We start from the raw sequence: 25306 nt of genomic DNA, 5'->3' as shown, positions 1-25306 counted from the left end.
TGCCCGCAACCAATAGAACAGAATGGGTCCGTAAAACCGTGGACCTTAGTACGGTCCGCGATTTTACGGTCTTGTGCATGGGGCCTGAAACATGGCAGATGGCTTTTAAATAATATGTATACTTTTGCAACCATTTATCTTACTTCTATCTGTCTAATCGAAAAAAAATAATCAACTTTGCAGATAGTCTTGATTAAGAATGTTCCATCGTTTTGTGTCTCCAGCTCCTAATACAGACCTGTGTCTCTATGGCTACAGACTACAAATAAACCCTGTGTTGTCTGATCTTGCACTCATGTGTTACTCCCTTCCCCCTGCCTCCTCTTTTACTGTATTTAGGTTATCAAGAAAAAGGGGCAGAGAGAGAGATTTGATGTTACACATGTCTGCAGAATCAGACTACAGAGGGTTTGTTTGTAGTTTGTAATTGTGAAAATACATAGGTATGCATAAGAGCTGTATACACTAAATTGCAGGACGTTTATTCATTAAGACGATGTGCAAAGTTTACTTTCATGTTCTGCCAACCAAGCATAATTTGGCTTTAGATGTTGATATCTTCAGCTCAGTAACTTGCAGCACTTTATAATCTGCCCAATAAAAGGGTTTTCCCATCTTAGACAAGTATGGGGTTCCAAGGGTCTGGGGATCCCTAATAGGTGAGGGTCCCAGAGGTAGGACGCTCCCCTATCAGACATTTTTGTCTTATCCACTTAATACCATAGATGTCTAAGGAGAGAAAACCCCCATAAGTCAGTTAATGGGTAAAGCTAGGAGTCGGACTATAGAAGAAAATTTCCAGTTATAAAAATAATTCCAATTTGCAGATTTCACTATATTTTATTATGTCTGTAATATATGTACTAAATCGACACTGTTTATTATTGGAAATTACAGTTATGGGATAGGTATATAATTATTGTTTTTATTATTTGTTGTCAAGCCCCGATTAATTACTATTGACCAACCATGCTTTACTGTAATGTGTCATTAAACTGGATAAATCTCTTAAAGTGCACATACCATTATAAGAATCCAGCTGCCTAAATACTTTGGAGCACTTTCCTAATACACTCAATAAGGCTGAGCTGTACCAATTCTTTACTACTGATCACAGTTCTTGCCTGTCTGTAGCCACCACTAGGTGCTGATCTGTATGCGACTTCTTTTTAGGTCAATAGGAGCAGTATACAGCTGTATAGCTCCACCTAGTGGTGGATTGCAGTTTATGTAACTTTGACTTCCCGGCCTGCTCCTACTTGTAAATCATGCAATTCGAGGTAGTATTCCTCTTTAATGATCCTCATTTTAGTGCCTTCCCATTGATGTTGAGCATCAGTTTTCGCTCCTTTCTTCTCCACTGAACTCTCCAGACAGTACATTCAGAGGATGGGAGATGAAAAGGAGGACCATCATCTGGAGGTAGAGCACTCATATTGGCTCACATCAACATTGTATCAGCAGCTAAGGACAGGCGGGATACATAGGAGGGCCCCATTTGTTACCCTAACTCCCATCCTTTAAAGGAGACAAAGATGGCGTAACAGTCAGGATTATCTTCTCCTCCCTTGCGTGCAAGGCTGTGTTTGCTACAGTTTTATATGCACCTTCACAAATAAAAAACAAAATTACTAATCAGAGAGTCTGGAAATGGCACGGTACGTGTGGTAATGGGAATATGTTGGGGCCCTCCACTATACACCTGATTGGACACTTAGCATCATCTAGAAGGCTATAGCTCATACCATGCTTCCTAGCAGTCTAGACTCCTTTGTGTTGCTCGTCTGCTCTTGTTTCAGTGGTAATCCCAGCCTATATTTATCTTCTAGAGCCTCAGAGTGTTGGTGGCGTATAATGTCATTAGGATGTTGGTTGTTTAAACTCCACTTTAGGGCTATATCTGTGATATTACTTATATGGTCCTCCTTGGTTCTGGGTCTTGTTCTGTATTTGTTGCTGGATTTGGCTTCTTCTCTCATGTTCCTGCCTTCTGGCTCCTTCCTCTTCAATCCTGAGCACTTTTTGTTTCCCTGTTCATAAAGCCCTAAATGGATTGTGCTCCATTGATCAGATCCTGTCCTGCCCTTATGCTTCTAGTCAAAGATCTACACTACTGCCACCCAGATCCACCTGTCTAAAGACCACAAACTGAGTTATAGCAGTCAGCCTTGACCATTTTCCCTTGAAGTTATACCTAGTAAAAATGGTGGACTGGTGGCTTAGTGGTTTGCACTCTTTCCTTGCACCACTGGGGTCCTGGATTCAAATCAGGCCTGGGGGAACATCTCCATGGAGTTTCCATGTTGCTCCTAAGCTTAGTAAGTCCTCCCACTCTAAAAATATACTGATAGGTCAATTGGCTTCACATGTATGCGATAAGGAAATTGGATTGTGGGCTCCACTGGATTTAGGTGTCCCCCATGGTATCTAACTCTTTAAAGGGGTTACAGGGTCAAAAATATCAAAGGGTGCCATTCTCCAACCATTCACTCCTAGAGTTTGGTTAGTGGTCTGGCAGATGTCAATCTAAGGAGAACCTGTCCTGGTTACCTTTAAAACCTATATGAGTGTGCCACTTATCGACACACTTGTTTTGTTTTTTTTTTTCCGACCTTAGTAACCATGTAACTATTTAATCAAACCTAATTCTTTCCTATCATTACCTCTACTTATACGAGGCGTCAGGTTTTTCCTGTCTTCGTTTCACACCTACACTCTACATTAATCCATGTAATATGAGATAAACTCCTTAATTACATTAAAGATAAGAGCCGAAATAGAATGTAGAATAAAGTATACAATTATTCATCTCTAGCCAAGTTAATTAAACCTGGTCTCTGGTGACTGAAGGGAGAGAGAGAAACTTCTGGAGGAGCTTTGAATTAAACAAACAGTCATAAGTCTATCTCCGCAGCTCAGAGAAGAGATCAGGAGAATCTGCAGGAGTTGCACTGTTCTCTGAGCAGTATTTTATCTTACTCAAATTAAATTTAATTGAAAAACAAAAAATGATTTATAGTGTTTATATACATATATACGCACAATTAGATACGTGTTCCCAGAGTGCAGCGTAAAATCAAGTGCGCAAGTTTTCCATAGATCAGTTTCAGCATAAATCCACATTAGAATGGGAAAATTGAGCGGTCTGAGCGACTTCGAACGAGACATAGTCACCAGTGCTAGACTACCCGGCGCCAGTATTTCAAAAACTGCCAAGCTTGTGCGGTTTTCTCGCGCAATGGTGTCGAGAGTATACAAAGAATGGTGTGATCGAGGAAAAACACTCAGCGAAAGGGGATCCTGTGGAAGTCAAAAACTCATCGACGAAAGGGGTCAAAGGAGGATGTCAAGAATTCTTCGGATTATCTATAGACAAGGAGAAAAAAAACAAAAAACACCCGGCGCACATCGTGCATCATCTCTTGTTTAAAGTGACAAAGGGTCGGGGGTAGGCGGTTGTGCTAACCTTGTGGTGTTGTGCTAGGAGCACAATACCCAGAAGTGCCTGTATGGTCTCAATGGACTGCAGCTGGTAAATCCGTGCAGGGGCTGTCAGGGCTCGCTCAGTAGATCGAGATAAATGGAGAAAAAAGTGGATAAAATTCTCCAGCGCTGTCCAAATGTTGTGGAATTGAAGGATTCAATCCAAGGCAAGAAGTTTAAATAAGATATATGTTTAATGGACAAGAATGCTACGCGTTACGAGATCTATTTAAACTTCTTGCCTTGGATTGAATCCTTCAATTCCACAACATTTGGACAGCGCTGGAAAATTGTATCCACTTTTTTTCTCCATTTATCAAGAATTCTTCTGAGGAACAGACGGCGCACAGTCAAACAAATTGTAGCCAAGTACAACGCTGGCGTCCAAACGCGCAACTCGTCATTTATTATCAGGGATGGGATATAACAGCAGACGACCAGTTTGAGTGCCATTACTGTCTGAGAAAAATAGAGGCAAGACTCCAGTGGGCAAAAGTGCGCAAAAAATGAATCACTGAGCAGTGGTAAAACATTGTCTGGTCGGATGAATCAAGATTTCTGTGCCATGCTGATGGGAGGATCAGAATTTGGCACAAGCAGCGTGAATCAATGAACCATTCCTGTCAGGTGTGAACAGTTCAGGCTGGTGGAGGGGAAGTCATGGCGGTGGGAATGTGTTTTTGGCACACCCTGGGTGCTCTGATATCTGTGGATGGACGTCTGAACAGTAGGACTTACCTGAGCATTGTGGCCGACTAAATGAATAGATTCATGGCAGCTGTTTACCCTATGGCAGAGGGATACTTTAGCGGCAACTACGAGAAGCGATCCTGTCAACATGGACCAATATTCCTGTAGAACCGTTTCATCACCTACTAGAATTTCTGGCACAAATTGTTGCAGTTCCAAAGGTCAAAGCAGGTCAAAGGTGCTACTAGATGGAGGTCACTAATAAAGTGGCCATTCAGTGTATATGTCTCTTTCCTACCTAAAACACTTTGTAACCATAACATTTTCAGTATAAGAGTTGTTGTACCCCTAAACAGAAGTACCTGCTTGACAACAGTCCGTTTTTAAGACCGTGTAAACAAAAGATTAGGACAGGTTAAAGAGCCATTCGAGTCAGATATTTTTATTCTTCAGCCCCATTTTAGTTTACATCATAATTTAGTTCTATTCTTATACAAAGGGGGCAGTATTATAGTAGTTATAGACTTGTACGTAGGAGGCAGTATTATAGTATTTATATTCTTGTATATAGGGGCAGTATTATAGTAGTTATAGTCTTGTACATAGGGGGCAGTATTATAGTAGTTATATTCTTGTATATAGGGGCAGTATTATAGTAGTTATATTCTTGTGTATATAGGGGGCAGTATTATAGTAGTTATATTGTTGTACATAGGAGCAGTATGATCGTAGTTATATTCTTGTACATAGGGAGCATTATTATAGTAGTTATATTATTGTACATAGGGAGCAGTATTATAGTATTTATATTCTTGTACATGGGAGGCAGTATTATAGTAGTTATATTCTTATACATAGGGGGCAGTATTATAGTAGTTCTATTCTTGTATATAGGGGGCAGTATTACAGTAGTTATATTCTTGTACATAGGGGCAGTATTCTAGTAGTTATATTCTTGTACATAGTGGCCAGTATTATACTAGTTATATTCTTGTACATAGAGGCAGTATTATAGTAGTTATATTCTTGTATATAGGCGCAGTATTATAGTAGTTATATTCTTGTACATAAGGGCAGTATTATAGTAGATATATTCCTGTATATAGGAGGCAGTATTATAGTAGTTATATTCTTGTATATAGGGGGCAGTATTATAGTAGTTATATAGTTGTACATAGGGGCAGTATTATAGTAGTTATATTCTTGTACATAGGGGGCAGTATAACAGCAGTTATATTCTTGTACATAGGGGGCAGTATTATAGTAGTTATATTCTTGTACATAGGGGGCAGTATTATAGTAGTTATATTCTTGTACATAGGAGAAGTATTATAGTAGTTATATTCTTGTACATAAGGGCAGTATTATAGTAGATATATTCCAGTATATAGGAGGCAGTATTATAGTAGTTATATTCTTGTACATAGAGGCAGTATTATAGTAGTTATATTCTTGTATATAGGGGCAGTATTATAGTAGTTATATAGTTGTACATAGGGGCAGTATTATAGTAGTTATATTCTTGTACATAGGGAGCAGTATAACAGCAGTTATATTCTTGTACATAGGGGGCAGTATTATAGTAGTTATATTCTTGTACATAGGGCGCAGTATTATAGTAGTTATATTCTTGTACATAAGGGCAGTATTATAGTAGATATATTCCTGTATATAGGAGGCAGTATTATAGTAGTTATATTCTTGTATATAGGGGGCAGTATTATAGTAGTTATATAGTTGTACATAGGGGCAGTATTATAGTAGTTATATTCTTGTACATAGGGGGCAGTATAACAGCAGTTATATTCTTGTACATAGGGGGCAGTATTATAGTAGTTATATTCTTGTACATAGGGGGCAGTATTATAGTAGTTATATTCTTGTACATAGGAGAAGTATTATAGTAGTTATATTCTTGTACATAAGGGCAGTATTATAGTAGATATATTCCAGTATATAGGAGGCAGTATTATAGTAGTTATATTCTTGTACATAGAGGCAGTATTATAGTAGTTATATTCTTGTATATAGGGGCAGTATTATAGTAGTTATATAGTTGTACATAGGGGCAGTATTATAGTAGTTATATTCTTGTACATAGGGAGCAGTATAACAGCAGTTATATTCTTGTACATAGGGGGCAGTATTATAGTAGTTATATTCTTGTACATAGGGAGCAGTATTATAGTGGTTATATTCTTGTACATAGGAGGCAGTATTATAGTAGTTATATTCTTGTACATAGGAGGCAGTATTATAGTAGTTAAATTATTGTATATAGGAGGCAATTTAACGAATAATTACAATGTGAAACATGATATCTAGAATGTGCTTGGTGGCGGCAGTTTATACTGATTTTTCTTGGGCTCCAGTGAGGTCAAACCCAATAGCCGTGTGAACATACCCTAACAGTGTTTGACCCTAATTTAGGATCTATGTTCCAGGGGTATTCCACCTGTTGATGTAAACAAGTATATTTCCATTCACTGACATCAGGCAGATATCTTGAAACTTGAACTTTTCTTTCACAAATATTAAAATATTATTCCCACATTAAACCGCTCTTAGGCTATGTTCACACGGGGTATTTTGCCGAGTTTTTTGACGCGGAAACCGCGTCGCAAAACTCTGCAAAAACGGCCCGAGAACGCCTCCCATTGATTTCAATGGGAGGCGTCGGCGTCTTTTTCCTGCGAGCAGTAAAACTGCCTCGCGGGAAAAAGCAGCGACATGCCCTATCTTCGGGAGCTTCCGCCTCTGACCTCCCATTGACTTCAATGGGAGGCAGAGAAAGCGTATTTCGCTCTGTTTTATGCCCGCAGCGCTCAATGGCCGCGGGCGAAAAACGGCGTGAAAATCGCCGCGAAAATTGGCGTGCAGGGAGAGGAAAATCTGCCTCAAAGTTCCAAACGGAATTTTGAGGCAGATATTCCTCCCCCAAAATACTCTGTGTGAACATAGCCTAAGGCTATGTTCACACAGAGTATTTTGCCGAGTTTTTTGACGCGGAAACCGCGTCGCAAAACTCGACAAAAACGGCCCGAGAACGCCTCCCATTGATTTCAATGGGAGGCGTCGGCGTCTTTTTCCCGCGAGCAGTAAAACTGCCTCGCGGGAAAAAGAAGCGACATGCCCTATCTCCGGGCGCTTCCCAGAGAAAGCGTATTTCGCGCTGTTTTATGCCCGCGGCGCTCAATGGCCGCAGGCGAAAAACGGCGCGAAAATCGCCGTGCAGGGAGAGGAAAATCTGCCTCAAAGTTCCAAACTGAATTTTGAGGCAGATATTCCTCCCCCAAAATACTCCGTGTGAACATTACTCTCACCAATCTCAAGAATGGTTGTTCAACTGTGTTTAACTCCCATAGAACAGAATGGAGAGAGGTACGCACATGGGTGACCATTTTTACATTCATTCTCTGCCTGAATGGCACAGCCAGCGGGACTGGTGACCCTGTACTGAAAATGGGTGCAAGTTTCAAAGCTAGAACCCACATCTATCAGACATGTAGGGCATATCCTGTGGGAATGCATAAGACCAGATGACCACCTTTAAGATTATGGTAGAGAACTACATTCTGTGTTTGGACACTGCTGTGTTTCCTTTTATAAACTTTTTTTATTTTTATTTTTTTCAGCACAAGCTGAGGATTTTTTTTACACCTCACAGGGAGGTGACACGGTCATTGACGGAGTGGATGACGCAGATGATTTTGAGAAGACAAGGCAGGCATTTACACTTCTGGGTAAGGATTGCATTTCAAAGGATTCTGTCAGGAAGATTTCAGTGTCTTGGCTGGTGAGATGGATTCAATCTTTCCTTGTTTCACACCTGAATATTCCAGATAATGACACATAAAGGGACATGGCAAGGTTCAATAGTGACAAAAAGACTAGAGAGGGTTACATAGCAGAGGATTTCTAATTTAGAGTCTCCTTAGGATATCCCTATATCATCATCATAGGGTGTCCTGCTGCTGCCCCCCGCGATCAGCTGTAATCTGTGGAGTAACCTAGGCACGTCTAATCTACCATCAGCAGAATACAACTCGCAATTTTGTGTTTAGTTAGCAGAAAATTGTAGCAGGCCATCCCTGCGGACTGGAAATAGTGGGCAATTTAATTTCCTCCTCTGCTTTATTACAAGTATAATTGCTCCTGCTCATAAAGTGAGGGATTCTGCATTGATAGCAATTAAAATATATCTAACCAAACTTCTACATTCCCCTATGTACATTTTATAATATGGGTCTAATGATCGTGAGATACACCATGCAGCTACATCATTGCCACGAGCGGATGACAGCCACCACTAGGGGGCGCTTACTGCCTTTTTGTTTTTTTTGTGATGATTGAGTTTAAGGTGTAAACGATATGCATCTATCCTGATCTCCATTTAGTGGTTGTCTCAAGACAAGACCTGTCCGTGTGCCCTATTAGAGCATATTGAAATCATAGAGGGTAGCCAGATCACAGAGGCACTCACACTCTGGCAGACTCAAGCGTCCATGTATTGCATAGACAACCATTCATCTGAATGACCACCATGTAATATTACATACCCCTGCAGCAGCTGCTGGCTGGCCACGATGGCTACTATCTAAAATGGTGTATATATATATATATATATATAATGTGTGTGTGTAATTAAAAAATTACGTTTACATTTAAAGTGTAGCTCTAATTATATCACAGTAGCACGTGTAACATGTGGCCCGGCGTTCTCCTGTTGAAAAACGGCTTCTAGGACACTTTGGAGAAATGGTCATACCATGAGCTGCTAGTGTACCTGAAATAAAGACTAGAGGGTTCCGGCTACTGTACATTATGCCACCCCACACCATAATCCCGAGAGTAGGAGCGGTGTGACGTTCCCTTGTGAAGGCTTCTTCATGGAGTTGCCCACGTGGTCTGCAAACCAATCTACGGCTATCATTGCGTCCGAGAAAAAAAGTGGGACTCATCGCTGAAGAGGATCCATAATGCTCCAAAGCCCCCCCCCCCCCCCATACAGTATAATTGTGAAGGATTTGCCTGACACAGCCTCTGTGTCGACGGCCGTGGTTAATCAGTCTGCATCTGTTCCTAGCTCTGCTAGTGTGACTCGATCTGCTACCACTCAGGCTGGTAGGCTGAGGAGTGGGAGAGCCTATCGCAGCCTGGCCAGACAGTTCTAGCGCCCGCCCTTGGTCCACTTATACCTTCAATTGCTGCTTGTCCTCTGCATGTGATTCTTCCGTTTCCTGGCTCTGCTGTTCCTGCTGTTACTATTGACCTCTGCTTCATATTGACCCTGGCTTGACTGACTACTCTCCTGCTCTGCATTTGTTACCACGTACACTCCTGGTTTGACTCGGCTCGTCCACTACTCTGTTGCTCACGGTGTTGCCGTGGGCAACTGCCCCACATTCATTTGCTTTTGTGTTCCCTTGTCTTGTTTGTCTGTCGTGCACTTATTGAGCGTAGGGACCGTCGCCCAGTTGTACGCCGTCGCCTAGGACGGGCTGTGCAAGTAGGCAGGAACTGAGTGGCGGGTAGATTAGGGCCCACCTGTCTGTCTCCCTAGCCTGTCATTACAATAATGCCCCCAAAGCTGCCCGAAACCCGTATAATGCCCCTATAGTGCGTCCTCCCATAGTACACTGCCCGCATGCAGTATAATGACCCCATAGCTACCTTCCAGAGCCAGTATAATGCTCCCATAGCTGCCCCCATGCAGTATAATGCTCCAATAGTGCCTAATAAAAAAAAATTAAAAATACTCTCTTAGCCTTGTTCCCACGACCAGTGAAAGAGATCCCTCTGCTCCTTCGGTCTGTGCTCTGTTTCTCTTGGCACATACAGGCACAATGATGACATCACTGCATCGCTCCTGTCTGTGCCGAGCTGACGGCACCCTGTTCCACCATTGGATTCCACTGTATATGCGTCCTGGGGACAGGGATACAGTTGAAACCGGGAAGAAACCACACCGAAAAAAGCAATGTGCAAGATGACATCTGTTATCTGCGCTTCATTTCGGTTTAGTTTTTTTCTGATTAATTGCCCAGCCTTAGACCTTATAGCCAAGGTTGAAATGGTGCCACCACCACCACCACCACACCCTAACCATTTAGGACAAGAGGAGTTAATGCTTGTTTGCCCTATGTGAAGTGGGATCTCTGTACAGGTTCTCACCACCTTGGTATTTAATACAGGGACATATCCAAAGTGAAGATGTCTTTATAATAGGAGTAAAGACGTAACAATTATTTCTTACCCATTAGCCTAAAAGGGTTGCAGTTTGTTACGTTGTTGTTTTTTCTTAACAAAACAAAGCTTAGACTTTAAACTTTCTTCTACTTAAGAAAATGTATAACCCTGATAATGAAGCCCCGTTAATTAGAAAGCGTTCAGCAAAGCGTTCATCTTACAATTGTGCATTTACCATGGAATGCTGATTGGAAACTGTCAGCATGATGGAAGCTCATTCTATAATCAATTTTTCAATATTCTCTTAGCTCCTGTCTCATGTCTCTGGCTCAACCCTAATCTTTTACATTTTGAACCTTCGTAAAGTATACGTTCCCTTTTTAATGGGATTTATTAAAGTTCGATCAATAGACCAGACGGGCATAACTGCGCCAAAGTTGTGGTGCATGTTGTTTGATTAAATTGGTGCATCTTGCTAGACATGTTAGACACGCTTCTCTTCCTTACACAACCTCGTGTCTGGCATACATGACATCATTTTTCATAAAAAATTGGCGCACACCCTTTTATCTAGACACTTTTTGAGGAAGTTGATCAAATCGGCTAAAACACTACAATAATTCTGGTGCATTGTGCTTATTAAATCTCCCCTATTGCGTTTTTTAACCTTTTAAGTGCCTTCCTTATAGGGTGTGTATACTTTTGCAAACATTTGCTCTAATGCAGAAACCGCTCTAATAGCTAAGCTATGACGCAGCGCAGAGGGGGAGATGGAGTTTTTCTACATAGTGCTAATACACAATTTCTGGTGTAGATGTGACAATTACCCCCCATGAGGAGTACTCTGTAACAACATAACCAGCATGAGGCAGCAGTCCTCTGTGAGGCAGGCTAAGATTTAACTAGCAGAATTTGGGAATTTAGCTTTGGGTGTGACTAGAGCAGAATTCATACTGAAACTCTAGACCAGTACAGGAAAAGTGAAGCAAAGTAATTTGCAAGTTACTGAATATTATATGTAGATTTCAGCTAACATAATGTCATCGATGGACTCACGTCACTTCAGAAGTGACAATGTCACCTTGTATCTCAGCGGCATACGAAGCTATAAGCCAAAGGGGGACATGAAATACAGAACAGATGGACGACTCTTGTGAAAATGCATTTTTTCGTTGAATCGCTGGAGGCATCTGACACAGTGTGTTTGAGCTGCAGTGTCCTGATCAGGGATATAACATGTTGGTCGCACTAGTAAAATGTTCATCAGAGGCTCTGGCAGCTGCCCGTTCAGCTTGATGCTGTTCTTTTTGAGAGAGACGGATATGCTCTTCAGCAGATTTAACGCTCTTCTTTGGGGACAATTTGGTAATAAAAAAGTGTTGAGGAAAATTTAAAGGCGGTGCATGACACATTGTATGACTTTGGTGTTCAATGAATCCCTGCTTCAAGCTCCGCCCCCTCAGGCATAACACTGTTTATAAGAGTTTATTGTACTTTTGTATGGATACGACTTCATAAAACCCTGCGGCTCTGTAGTACATGTGCTGTCATACGGTCTCCTGCACACTGCTCCACCATGTGCGTGAGACTGGGGCATATACACAGTCATAATATGGATCTGTATTGTACAAATCCAAAATACAGCGCCCGCCTTGTGCTAATTAGTGCAGTGCCTGCCACATCACACTGATTGCGCGGGCACAGCAAGTGCGGGGATACGGCTGTAATACACAGCCACAGCCCCACTCTAACTGCGTCTTTTGCCTTCTTATAAACAATTGTATTCACAAAATTATGATAATCCTAATTGATTAGCCCTTTAATGACCGCCAATACATGTTTTCATTTTGACCATTAAGGGTACTTATGCCACAGCGCTGTGAAAAGGCAGCGCTGTGACATAAGCCCGGCACAGGAGTCCCATGCCAGCTAGAGTGGGTGTCAAGCTGTCTAAAGACAGTCCGGCACCTGTTTTAGCCCCTTAGATACCGCGTTCAATAGCAATCGTGGCATCTAAGTGGTTTTAGAGTGAGGTGGCTCCCTTTCTTACCCCGCCGGCACACCTGCGATGCATTCGCGGGGTGGTTATGATTTTTATTGCAGCCGGGGGCCTAACAAAGGCATGGCCTAATAAATGCCTGTCTGTTTTACACTGACAGGCAATAATACACTGAACTACAGAAATATTGCAGTGTATTATAAAAGGGATCAAAATATCACACAGTAGTGGGACTAAATAAAAGTTTAATGTTTATAATAAATATCTCTAAAAAAAATAATTGGAAAAACCCACTTTTTCTCCTTGCAAAATGCTTTACGTCTCATGCACTCGACCGAGTGTGCCGTCCGAGTCCCGTCAGTGATCCGAGGAAAGATAGGACATGTTCTATATTTCCTCCGATCGGAGACTGATAATTTTTCACGGACCCAATTCACCTGCTAAAGTGAATGGGTCTGTGAAGACTATCGGGTGCCACTCGGATGCCGTCAAAAACGGCCGAGTGGCACAACGGTCGTGTGCAAGAGACCTTGGTATGAAAAAACAAAAACCTTTTTTAAAAATAAAAAATTACACGTATTTGGTATTGCCGCGTCCGTAACGACTCCAACTATAAAACTATTACAATATTTAACCCACACCTGGAAAGCTGTAAAAAAATAAAATAAAAAATCATTCCAGAATTTGTTTTCTGTTCATCCTGCCTTCCAAAAAAATGTGATAAAAAGCTATCAAAAAGTCACATGTACCCCAAAAGAAAAGATATGGTACTAATAAAATATGGAACCAATAAAAACTACAAGTCGTCCTGCAAAAAAATAAGCCCTCAAACAGCTACATCTGCATAAAAATAAAAAAGTTATGGCTCTTAAAATATGGCCACACAAAAACAAAATAATTTTGAAAAAAAAAGTTTTATTGTGTAAAAGTAGTAAAACATAAAAACCTTTATAAATTTGGTATCTCCACAATTGAAATGACCAGCTGAATAAAGTTAATACGTTATTTATACCATATGGTAAACGGCGTAAAACGAGAACATTTGGGGAATGTCTGGATCATAAGTGGCAGGTATCATTGTAGAAGATAGGGAGATCAGTATATAGTAAGCCTAGTTCTATAACAATTTAGCTGTTGTAATAAAATGGGCGGGGCTGTGACAACCTCATTTTCATGAACTGTTACTGCTGTCTATACAATATTTTCCCATATTACATAACCTCACTGTGTTTGTATCTTACCAGGAGTGAAGGAGTCACACCAGATGAGTATTTTTAATATCATAGCTTCTATTCTGCATTTGGGAAACATAGAGATCATATCAGAGCGGGACGGCGAATCCAGCAGCTTGTTGGTAAGGAATATATCATTATTGTCACGGTACCTTTAAATTCTAAAAGATATTGCAGACAGACTTGGCGCAAGCTACCTAGTAAGCAACCTCTGAGATCAGCAGGGAAAACCTTCAAATGACCTGAACTGTAAAGAAGCCCTACCTACAGTGGGACTGCCGCCCTATTAAGAGCAATCCCACTATCTGGATCCTCCTTGTCACCCTCAGAGATCGCTGATAGAAGCTACGGAATATCAGGAGGACCACTGGGTAGCCACTGAATGGGGCTACCAGTAGTACCTGAAAAGAAAAAGGTAAACCAGAAAGCATGTAATAAACCCAGCAGGAAAATAACTGCAAAAGGGTAACCAGAAAGCACATAGTAGATCCAACAGTACAAGTAAAGGGTAAACAAGAAAGCTCGTAATAGATCCAACAGTACAAGTAAAGGGTAAACAAGAAAGCTCGTAATAGATCCAACAGTACAAGTAAAGGGTGAACCAGAAAGCTCGTAATAGATCCAACAGTACAAGTAAAGGGTAAACAAGAAAGCTCGTAATAGATCCAACAGTACAAGTAAAGGGTAAACAAGAAAGCTCGTAATAGATCCAACAGTACAAGTAAAGGGTGAACCAGAAAGCTCGTAATAGATCCAACAGTACAAGTAAAGGGTGAACCAGAAAGCTCGTAATAGATCCAACAGTACAAGTAAAGGGTAAACCAGAAAGCTCGTAATAGATCAACAGTACAAGTAAAGGGTAAACAAGAAAGCTCGTAATAGATCCAACAGTAAAAGTAAAGGGTGAACCAGAAAGCTCGTAATAGATCCAACAGTACAAGTAAAGGGTGAACAAGAAAGCTCGTAATAGATCCAACAGTACAAGTAAAGGGTGAACCAGAAAGCTCGTAATAGATCCAACAGTACAAGTAAAGGGTAAACAAGAAAGCTCGTAATAGAGCCAACAGTAAAAGTAAAGGGTGAACCAGAAAGCTCGTAATAAATCCAGCAGGACAAGTAAAAGGTAAACCAAAAAGCATGTAACCATTTCAGCAGTACAAGTAAGGCCCAGTTCACACAGTTTTTTTTTCAGGTAGAAAAAATCTGCCTCAGAATTCCTTCAGAAATTTTAAGGCAGATTTTGAACTGCCTTCACTTTCTTACCACGGCTTTCGCAGCGTTATTCGCAGCGTTTTTTACCTGCGGCCACTGAGCTAATGCAAGGATCACGGGCAAAAAAAAAAACCAGCGGAAACGAGCGCCGCAGTTTTTTTCTGGCTCCCACGGATTCAATGGGAGGTCAGAGATGGAAACCGCCGCAAGAAAATAAATACTGCTTCTTTATCCCACGAGCGCCCGAAAGCCGCCCGGGAAAAAAAGCGCCTCTGTCTCCCATTGAAATCAATGGGGGACGATTACTGCCATTTTTTGCGCCGATTTCAAATGCATTTTTCGCGTTAAAATCCGCGCCAAAAGATTCTGTGTGAACTGACTCTAAAGGGTAAACCAGAAAGCATGTAACAAATCTAGCTGAACAAGTAAAAGGTAAACCAGAAAGGAACGTACCGAATCCAGCAGGATAATATCCACTCTATACAAAACCAGCAAGAAGCTAAACTGAGAAGCAGAAATGACTAAAGTACAAAGATAAACTCGGTGATATGTCATTGCTGGGTCTGAACACACAGAACACCGAGAAGATGCTCCCCAGAATTACGGCAGCAATAGAACCAGGTAGAATAAGCAATGACTGGCACATGAGGCCAGGAGGAGGCAATAAGGAGGGCGATGCCTAATATGAGTGGCCGGCAGTCCTGACAGCTGATAGATCAGGCATCTCCGTACCCTAGCAGGCTGGCCAGATCAAGCAGCTGATATGCCATGTTTTTCCCCATTGACTTCAATAGAGAAAAAGATGGTATTGGTTTTTGTTATAGGATGTTATCTGGCCACAGACCTGCAGAAAACCCAAGATTATAAGCAAAAATATATAGTGCTCAATAATAATTTCATATAGTTCTTAATAATAACGATGCAATATAGTGTCCAAATAATAGTGCTGCTGTGCAATGCCAAAATTACAGCGCCATACAGTGCAAATAACAGTGCCATACAGTGCCCAATAATAAAAATGCCATGTTTCACTATAACATTGTCATACAGCGCCCATATAATGGTTACATAGTTAGTACGGCTGAAAAAAGACACATGTCCATCAAGTTCAACCAAGGGACGGGAAAAGGGAAGGAAAAATTTCTACACATAGGAGCTAATATTTTTTTGTTCTAGGAAATTATCTAAGCCTTTTTTAAAGCCATCTACTGTCCCTGCTGTGACGGCTCCTGCGGTGACTATTCCATAGATTCACAGTTCTCACAGTAAATAAGCCTTGTCGCCTCCGCAGTTTGAACCTTTTTTTCTCCAGACTGAGCGAGTGCCCCCTTGTTTTTTGAGGGGGTTTTACATGGAACAGGATTTCACCATATTTTTTGTATGTGCCATTAATATATTTATATAAGTTAATCATGTCCCCCCTTAGTCGTCTTTTTTCAAGGCTAAATAGGTTTAATTCTTTCAATCTTTCCTCATAACTTAGATTCTCCATGCCCCTAATTAGCTTCGTTGCTCTTCTTTGTATTTTTTCCAACTCCAGTGCATCCTTTCTATGAACTGGAGCCCAGAACTGAACGGCATATTCTAGATGAGGCCTCACTAATGCTTTGTAAAGTGGTAATATTACATCCCTGTCCCGCTAGTCCATGCCTCTTTTAATACACCACAATATCCTGCTGGCCTTTGAAGCAGCTGATTGACACTGCATGCTGTTATTGAGTTTATGATTTACAAGTACACCCAGATCCTTCTCAACAAGTGACTCCCCCAGTGTAGCTCCCCCTAGGACATATGATGCTTGCAGGTTTTTCGTACCCAGATGCATAACTTTACATTTATCTACATTAAACTTCATCTGCCAAGTGGACGCCCAAACACTTAGTTTGTTTAAATCTGCCTGCAATTCATGAACATCTTCCATAGACTGAACTATATTACATAGCTTGGTGTCATCTGCAAAAATAGAAATCGTGCTATTAATCCCATCCTCTATATCATTAATAAATAAATTGAATAATAGGGGTCCCAGCACTGAACCCTGGGGTACACCACTTATAACCGGTGACCATTCAGAGTAGGAATCATTGACCACAACTCTCTGGATACGGTCCTTGAGCCAATTCTCAATCCAATTACAAACTATATTTTCTAAACCTATAGTCCTTAATTTACCCATTAGGCGTCTATGGGGGACAGTGTCAAATGCCTTTGCAAAGTCCAAAAACACTATATCCACAGCGGCCCCTCTGTCTAGACTTCTGCTCACCTCTTCATAAAAACAGATTAGATTAGTTTGACAACTTCTGTCCTTAGTAAAACCGTGCTGGCTGTCACTTATAATGCTATTTATTGTCACATAATCCTGTATATAGTCCCTCAATAGCCCCTCAAACATTTTCCCCACGATGGATGTTAAGCTTACTGGTCTATAATTACCCGGGGAAGACCTAGAGCCCTTTTTGAAAATAGGCACCACATTTGCGCTGCGCCAGTCCCTTGGCACTATACCAGTCACTAGAGATTCTCTGAATATTATGAAAAGGGGGACAGAAATAACTGAACTAAGCTCTTTAAGAATTCTAGGGTGTAACCCATCTGGTCCCGGGGCCTTGTTCACATTTATTTTATTTAATTTAGCTTGGACCATATCTACATTCATCCAATTCAGTATATCAACTGATATATTAACAGCACTGGCACCGGCTACATCAGCTGCTCTTTCTTCTGTTGTATATACAGAGCTAAAGAACCCATTTAGTAACTCTGCCTTCTCTTGATCCCCAGTGACCAACTCCCCATTACCACTATCTAGGGGTCCTACATGTTCAGACCTTGGCTTTTTTGCATTTATATACTTGAAGAATTTTTTGGGATTTGTTTTACTATCCTTGGCCACCCGCCTTTCATTTTGTATTTTTGCTAATTTAATTCCATTTTTACAGATTTTATTAAGCTCTTTATATTTTACAAAGGCTACAGCTGTACCCTCAGATTTGTATTTTTTAAATGCCCTTTTTTTGTCGTGTATTGCCCCTTTCACAGAAGGTGTAAGCCATGTGGGATTTAGTTTTAGTCGTTTATACTTGTTACCTATAGGAATAAATTTTGCACTATAATAACCCAAAGTAGATTTGAAAATCTCCCATTTATCATTTGTCTCATTATTTGACCTTAGTTCTTCCCAGTCTATATCCTGAATTGCAGCCTTCATCCTGGGGAAATTGGCTTTCTTAAAATTAAATGTTTTTGCCCTCCCAGCCTGCGTTTGTTTTTTACAGTATAGGTAAATTGTAACTATATTGTGATCACTGTTACCGAGGTTTTCACGAACATTGACATTCCCAACAAGATCTGCATTATTAGAAATGACCAGATCCAACAGAGCTTCACCTCTAGTCGGGTCTTCCACAAACTGGCCCATAAAATTTTCCTGCAACAGGTTGAGGAAATGTCTCCCCTTTGCAGTTGAAGCCGAACTATGACCCCAATTAATATCCCGATAATTAAAATCTCCCATTATCACAACAGTACCCGCCGGTGCAGCCCGCTCCATCTGTTTATATAGCTGAACTTCCATCTCCTCAGTTATATTGGGGGGGTCTATAGATTACACCAAAAGTAATTTTTTCAGTGTTTACCTCCCTTTCTAGTTCCACCCACAAGGTTTCAACCTCCTCACAGTATTCACCCACTATTGTCTCTTTCACACTCGCCTTCATATCGCTTCTCACATACAGACATACACCACCACCTTCATATCACTACTCACATACACCACCGCCTTCATATCACTTCTCACATACAGACATACACCACCGCCTTCATATCACTTCTCACATACAGACATACACCACCGCCTTTCCTATTTGCCCTGTCTTTCCGAAAAAGTGTAAAACCCTGTAGATTTACAGCCCAGTCATGTGAAGAGTCCAGCCATGTTTCAGCAACACCAACTATATCTATATTTTCTTCCAGTATCAAGGCCTCCAGCTCCCCCATTTTGCTTGCTAGACTTCTGGCATTTGTGAACATACACTTTAACTTGCCTGTCAGTTTTTCACTTTTATTATCAGAAATGTGATTTGACATTAATCAGGCCTTTTTATTTACACTGATGTTTTGTAACGAAAGGATCTCCTTATCTTGTTGTCTAGTCCTCTCCCCACATTCTGTTTCTCCCCCCACCAATATAGTCTGACCCCTCTCTAACCTGGCTACCCCTTTTTTTTTCTACATTGACCTCCCTCCTCAGCCCTAGTTTAAATACTCCGCCACCCCAGCTAGAATTCTCTCCCCCAGCACAGCGGACCCCCTTCCATTTAGGTGCAAATCATCTGGTGTACTTAATAATAAACGTGCTGTGGAGTGTCCACTTTATAGTGCCTGATAATAACAGTGCCATACAGTAACCATTGAAAGAGGGTTGTCCAGGATAAGAAAAGGGGAGAATTGTTTTCAAATTTTATTTCCAGTAATAGATAATAGTGCCACATTGTGCTCAAATCACCAGCCAACTTACCCTTCGCATCGTCTTGATGACTGACAACAAAGTGACCGACGAATGGTTAATCCCTCTGTATAGAGCACTGTTGCCTTGTAGGTGTCCTGGATTCGAATCGGAGTAAGGTCAATATGTGGAATCTGTATGTTCTCCCCGTATTTGTGTGGGTTTCCTCACGCACTCCAAACACATACAGATAGGATATGAAGATTGTGAGATGACTACTTCTGTACAGCGCTACGGCATGTTGGCTCTATATAATAAATAAATAAATGCATGACTATTGATGAAGGGGCTCTAGACCTGTGGTATACCCCAACCCTTGCAAGTATGTAGTAGCCTAGTGGTGGACCCTGGGCAGTTGCCCCATTTGCCATGAGTATAATCAGGGCACTTGCTGAAACAATTAAGCAGTGAATTGACTCCAGCCTGTGATATAGTGCATTGTATTGATGCAGATACACATAGTTTATTTCATTAAGGGCTGTCCACTTTACAATACATCCATCTCTCCGGCTGTAAGTATCACAGAATTGACCCGAGTCTGTAAAGTGACCTGTACTCAGGTGACACATGGAGCTGTAAGGCGAGAGCTAGGATGCATCAATGGAAATCCTGTGCTGCCACCTAGTGGCATCGCATCCTGTTGTGGTCCATAAACAAAGTGTTACCCTGCAACCACCAGTGATTAGTCCTGGGGTGGTCAGCTCTCATGTAGCTTCCCCTATACAGTATAATGCCCCCATAGCTGCTCCATTACAGTATAATGCCCCCACAGCTGCCCATACAGTGTAATGCCCTTATAGCTAACCTATACAGTATAATGCCCACACAGCTGCTACCATATAGTATATTACCCCATAATTGCTCCATACAGCATAAAGCCCCCATAGCTGCCATTGTGCAGTATAATGCCCCCATAGCTGCCCCATACAGTATAATGCCCTTATAGCTTCCCCCATACAGTATAATGCCCCCATAGCTGCCCTTATACAGTATAATGCCCCCATAGCTGCCAGCATACAGTATAATGCCCCCACAGATGCACCCACACAGATGCCCCATACAGTATAATTCCCACACAGATGCCCACATGCAGTAAAATGCCCCCCATAGCTTCCCTCATACAGCATAATGCCTCCAAAGCTGCCCCATACAGTATAGTGCCCCATAGCTGCCCCTATACAGTATAATACCACCACAGCTGCCCCATACAGTATAATGCCCTTATAGCCCTCCCCCATACAGTATAATGCCCCAATAGCAGCCCTTATACAGCATAATGCCCCTATAGCTGCCCTTATACCGTATAATGCCCCCACAGCTGCCCCATACAGTATAATGTCCTTATAGCTTCTCCGATACAGTATAATGCCCCCATAGCTGCCCTTATACAGTATAATGCCTTATAGCTTCCGCCATACAGTAAAATGCCCTATATGGTATAATGCCCCCTTAGATGCTCCTAGTGCCAGTGCCCCCATGTAGATGGTGCCTCTATATAGTGCCACATTGCCCATGTAGATAGTTCTACCTCCTCCCCCTGAAGATAGCGCCATTGGGACTCCCTGTAGGAGCGGAATCCCCAGCCAGAGCATAGATCGGGGATTCCGCTCCTGGAGGGAACCCCTGACGTCACTGTCCATATATGGACAGTGACATCAGGAACTACTCCTGGAGCGGAATACCCTGCCAGAGCGTTGCCGATGCTCTGGCCTGGGATTCCGCTCCGGGAGCCGCCCCTGACATTTAAGGACAGTGATGTTAAGGGCTTCCCCAGGCATAGCACTTAAAGTAGCGTTGTGCCCGGGGAGTCCTTGGCGAGTAGAGGAGCTGATGGTTCCCTGCTTCAGCATTGGGTTCAATCTGAGGATGCAGAAGCATTGGGACATACCACCAGCCGCCCGGAATCCAGGACTGGCCCGCTGAATCTGGGGCGGTTGGGAGGTATGATTTAATTGATTTATATAGCCAACATATTCTGCAGCACTGTACACAAATTTTCAGCACTCACGCCGCTACCTGGCTCCATAGGGGCTTACAATCTAAATATCAATTTTACCTATCTGTATATATTTGGGGTACAGGAGGAAACCCCCTTCTAACGCAGGAGAACATACAAACTCCATTAAGATGTTGTTCTTGGTTAGATTCATACCCAGGACCCCAGTGCTGCAACCACTGAGCCAACATGCTTCCCATGTATGTTTTTATATAATTTTTGGATAAATTCCTCGTGGTTGTCAAGACCCCTGCATGTTGTCAGTGAATGGGTACCATTATTGTCTACATCCAGAGGATGAAAATCCATCCGGATCATGTGGTGATTACACGGGCTTATTACAAGACACAGTTCTGAATACTGCAGCTGTGACGATCCAGACACCTTTGTAATCATCATATGACCAAGAAGATTTTCATCACATAGTTTTCAAGATCTCTGCCTGCTGTCAGTGAATGCGTATCTACATTTATTTTCCTTTCAGAGGAGGAAAATCTATCCTGGCTCATTACAGTAAAGTTATCAGAGCGGTGTCTTGTAATGAGCTGTACACTTGTGTGAGCATCACATGACCTGGACAGATTTTCCTCCTCAAAAAGTAGATTCGCATTCACCGACAACAGGCAGAGATCTTGAAAACAGAATGATCAAAATCTATCTGGTTTGTGTGATGATGACAGAGGTGCGTGGCTCGTTACAGTTATCAGAGCTCCGTCTTGTAACAAACTGAGCAGCTGTGTGAGCATTATGTGACTGGGACAGATAGATGACAGGTCATCTCTCCTGACATGTCTGTTTTAGTAAATAATTGTATTCCTTATGAATTAACAATTCTGGAGCATTTTTATCTTCGGAATCTACATTGTGCTGTTCCTCTGTTACTCCCCCAAGAATATTATGAATAAATTGGCAACTGGGTGTTACCAGTTGCAGGTGTATCCCCATACAGACTGACACTGACAATGTCCAATCAGTGCTGGCAGAGTGAGACTGTGTAGGGACACCTTTGACAAGGGGAATGGTAACACCCAGTTGTCAATTTATTTTTACATTTCTAGGAGGAATAACACAGGAAGGGTGCAACTCAAAGTTATAAGAAAAGGTGCTCCATAACTGTTATTTCATGGGAAATAACCAAAAATTACCAAAATAGACAAGAAATCGATACAATAAGTTTAAAGGGGTTTTCTGGGACTTTAGGATAGGTCATTAATAAATCAGTGGGGGTCAGAGTCCCGAGACACCCACAATCAGCTAAGGCTTGCAGCAGTCCAGCAGCGCTGTGGTCTCTTCATTGTTTACCAGGCACAGCGCCACACATTTGGTAGTGGTTGTGCCCGGTACTGCAGGCACTATAGCGCTCTGCAAGCAAATAAAAGTAGAGAAAATTACCTGCCCCCTCCAATGATCAGCGCTGTATGACACACATCTCCAGAGCTCAGACCCTCCAGACGCTTTTACATGCATATAGATGAGAATGAGATACAAATAGATGAACTATATAATGTATATATAAATGATATTATAACGATGCCTCTCTATTATAAGCTGCTGATTATAGGTTGTGTCTCTTTTAAATGTCCTATGATTTTGTGCTTTACTGGTATATTTTGTGTCATTTCATCTTTTCTGTTTCTTTGTCACATTTACTAGAAGGGAGACAAGTATCTTAACAACTTCTGTACGTTGCTCGGCGTGGAGCATGACCAGATGGATCACTGGTTGTGCCACCGGAAACTCGTCACCACATCGGAAACTTACGTTAAAAACATGTCAATCCAACAAGCTCTCAATGCCAGGAATGCTCTGGCCAAGCACATCTACGCGCAGTTATTCAACTGGATAGTGCAACATGTGAACAAGGCTCTACACACCACCAGCAAACAGCACTCATTTATCGGTGTCCTGGATATATACGGGTAAGAGACCGTGGAGCTGTGTTCTAGTAATGATAATTAGTTTTTCAGAGGTTTTTCAGGTTTTATGTAAATAAAGCTTAATGGTTGTCTAATGAAAAGTTCTACAACTTTCTAATATACCTTGTGATTAAATTCCTCACCATTTTCAAGATCTCTGCTTCCTTACAATGAATAGGAAAAATTTTGTTTACATCCAGAAACTGAAAACACATACAGACCGAATACTTCTCACAGCTGAGTGTTTGCTACAATTGTATCCAGTCCAGACAAACCTCTGTGAAGAAAGCAGGCTGGAATTCAGGCTGACATATTTAACCTGCGCTGATACATTGTAGTAAATCTATCAGTACAGTAGAGAGATTTGTGCTGCTGTGGTTAGCTCAGAGGATTGTCTAGCCTGGATACTACTGTAGCAAACCCTCTGCTTTTAAGAAGTAGAAGTGTTCTGAATTGTTGTATTAATTTGTAATAATTAATTTGTCAACATACACATAACGATAATTGTTAACTGTCGTCTGTTCACTCTTTGCAAATAGTTTTGATTAAAAATCCTACCATTTTCTGTATAGAGGTCCAATACAGACCTATGCGTTTCCATGGTTACAGACTACAAACTAACCCTCAGTAGTCTGATCCTCTAGTCATGTGTTACCCTATTCCACCTGCCTCATCTAGTGCTTGTAGGTTCCCAATAAGAAGGAGCAGGTGGACATGGCTGCAGGTTCAGACTACACAGGGTTTGTTGGAAGACACATAGGTCTTCATAGGAGCTGTATACACAAAACGGTTGGAGATTTTTAATCATTACTTTTTGCAAAGTTGCTTCACTTTGTATTTTAGATACATTGGAGCAATATAAAAAAATAAAAAAAATGGCCGCTAAAGTATACATACTCTTTAAATGAATGCAAGGAAATTGGTGAGGCTAATAGGGAGACATTAAGATATGGACAGTAAGTACATGTAGTGACGCACAGCAGAGAGGTTGTGGCTGTGTAATGAGATGATATGTGGGGTCTTGTGGGGCAGCAGTAGGGGAGAAGTCTAGTTGTTTGTTTCACTGCTGTGTTGCTTGGCCTCGTGTTGTAAATGACCATATAATGTAAATCTTCTGTACTACGCTGCGCCGCTGCTCTGACAGGCGCCCTGCGTCTCCTTAATTGCCCTCCGAGATTATGGAGTCTCAGAACAGATGAATGGCGCTTTCCTCTCACTTCTAATAGGACAATTCATATCCCCAGCACTGAAAGCGACTAGCACCCGCGCTCATTTCAGATGATTATAACTTTTTTTTTTCGTATATAGCAAGGCTGTTTAAAATTCTGTCACGGGGGAAGGGAAGCTGGGGGGGGGGGTCACATTTATTTGCTGCTGTGATGGTGCTCTCTTTTTTTTTATTTTTTATAGAAATGTAATTATTATAATATGTCTGATGTTTCATACATAGGCCCACAGTCATTTTCAAATCTATGGCTGCTATAGTAATTAGAGCAAGAATGTAAACAAGGTTTCCATTCATTGACAGCAAGTCGAGATCTTAAAAATGGTGAGGAATTGAAACACAGTGTATATTAGAAAGTTGCAGAACTTTTCATTATACAGTAATGAACTTTTTTTCCCCTGGAGGAATTCCATAATTGATTCTCTCTGTCCAGACTAGAACCTTATTATCAGACTTTCCGGATTATCAAATGCTGAATTAGAGGAATTTACCTGTTTTATTTAAATAACATCGGGAAACCCTTTTTCGGGGTGGTCTCATAGATACATGTCCTGCCCTTATACCCTAATATGAAATATAAGCCGTTGATCTTATTGAACATTTATCAGATCTGTCTCAACCTGCAGACGTTTCACGCTAACGTCCACAATCCAGCAGTCGATATCAGTCCCACATCTGTCCTCTTCAGTCAATGGCCACCATTACATGTTCCACAGGGGACTTCATCCTACTTTCCCAAAACCCTGAATGGCAAAGCTTTCTCGTTCTGCAGTAATACTACTGCCTTTGCATATTGCTGTCTATCTAAAGCTGTAGTCTGTGAAAGCTGGATGACAACCCTCTGTGAGCTGTAATGT

At 41.5% G+C, this 25306-nt stretch overlaps 1 protein-coding gene across 2 annotated transcripts in view; it reads left to right on the top strand.

The window, feature by feature from the left end:
• Positions 1-25306, top strand: part of MYO5B (myosin VB) — a 230548-nt gene that overhangs the window by 127989 nt on the left and 77253 nt on the right. For both annotated transcript variants that reach the window (XM_075840980.1, XM_075840976.1), the window contains exons 8-10: positions 7809-7916; positions 13606-13715; positions 22962-23227. In XM_075840980.1, the coding sequence (XP_075697095.1) occupies positions 7809-7916; positions 13606-13715; positions 22962-23227 (484 nt within the window). The remainder of the gene's footprint in view (positions 1-7808; positions 7917-13605; positions 13716-22961; positions 23228-25306) is intronic.

Source organism: Rhinoderma darwinii, chromosome 1, assembly GCF_050947455.1.
Source record: "Rhinoderma darwinii isolate aRhiDar2 chromosome 1, aRhiDar2.hap1, whole genome shotgun sequence".
Classification (NCBI taxonomy): domain Eukaryota; kingdom Metazoa; phylum Chordata; class Amphibia; order Anura; family Rhinodermatidae; genus Rhinoderma; species Rhinoderma darwinii.
Note: the sequence above shows the minus strand (reverse complement) of the source record. Positions and strands in the feature narration are given on the sequence as shown.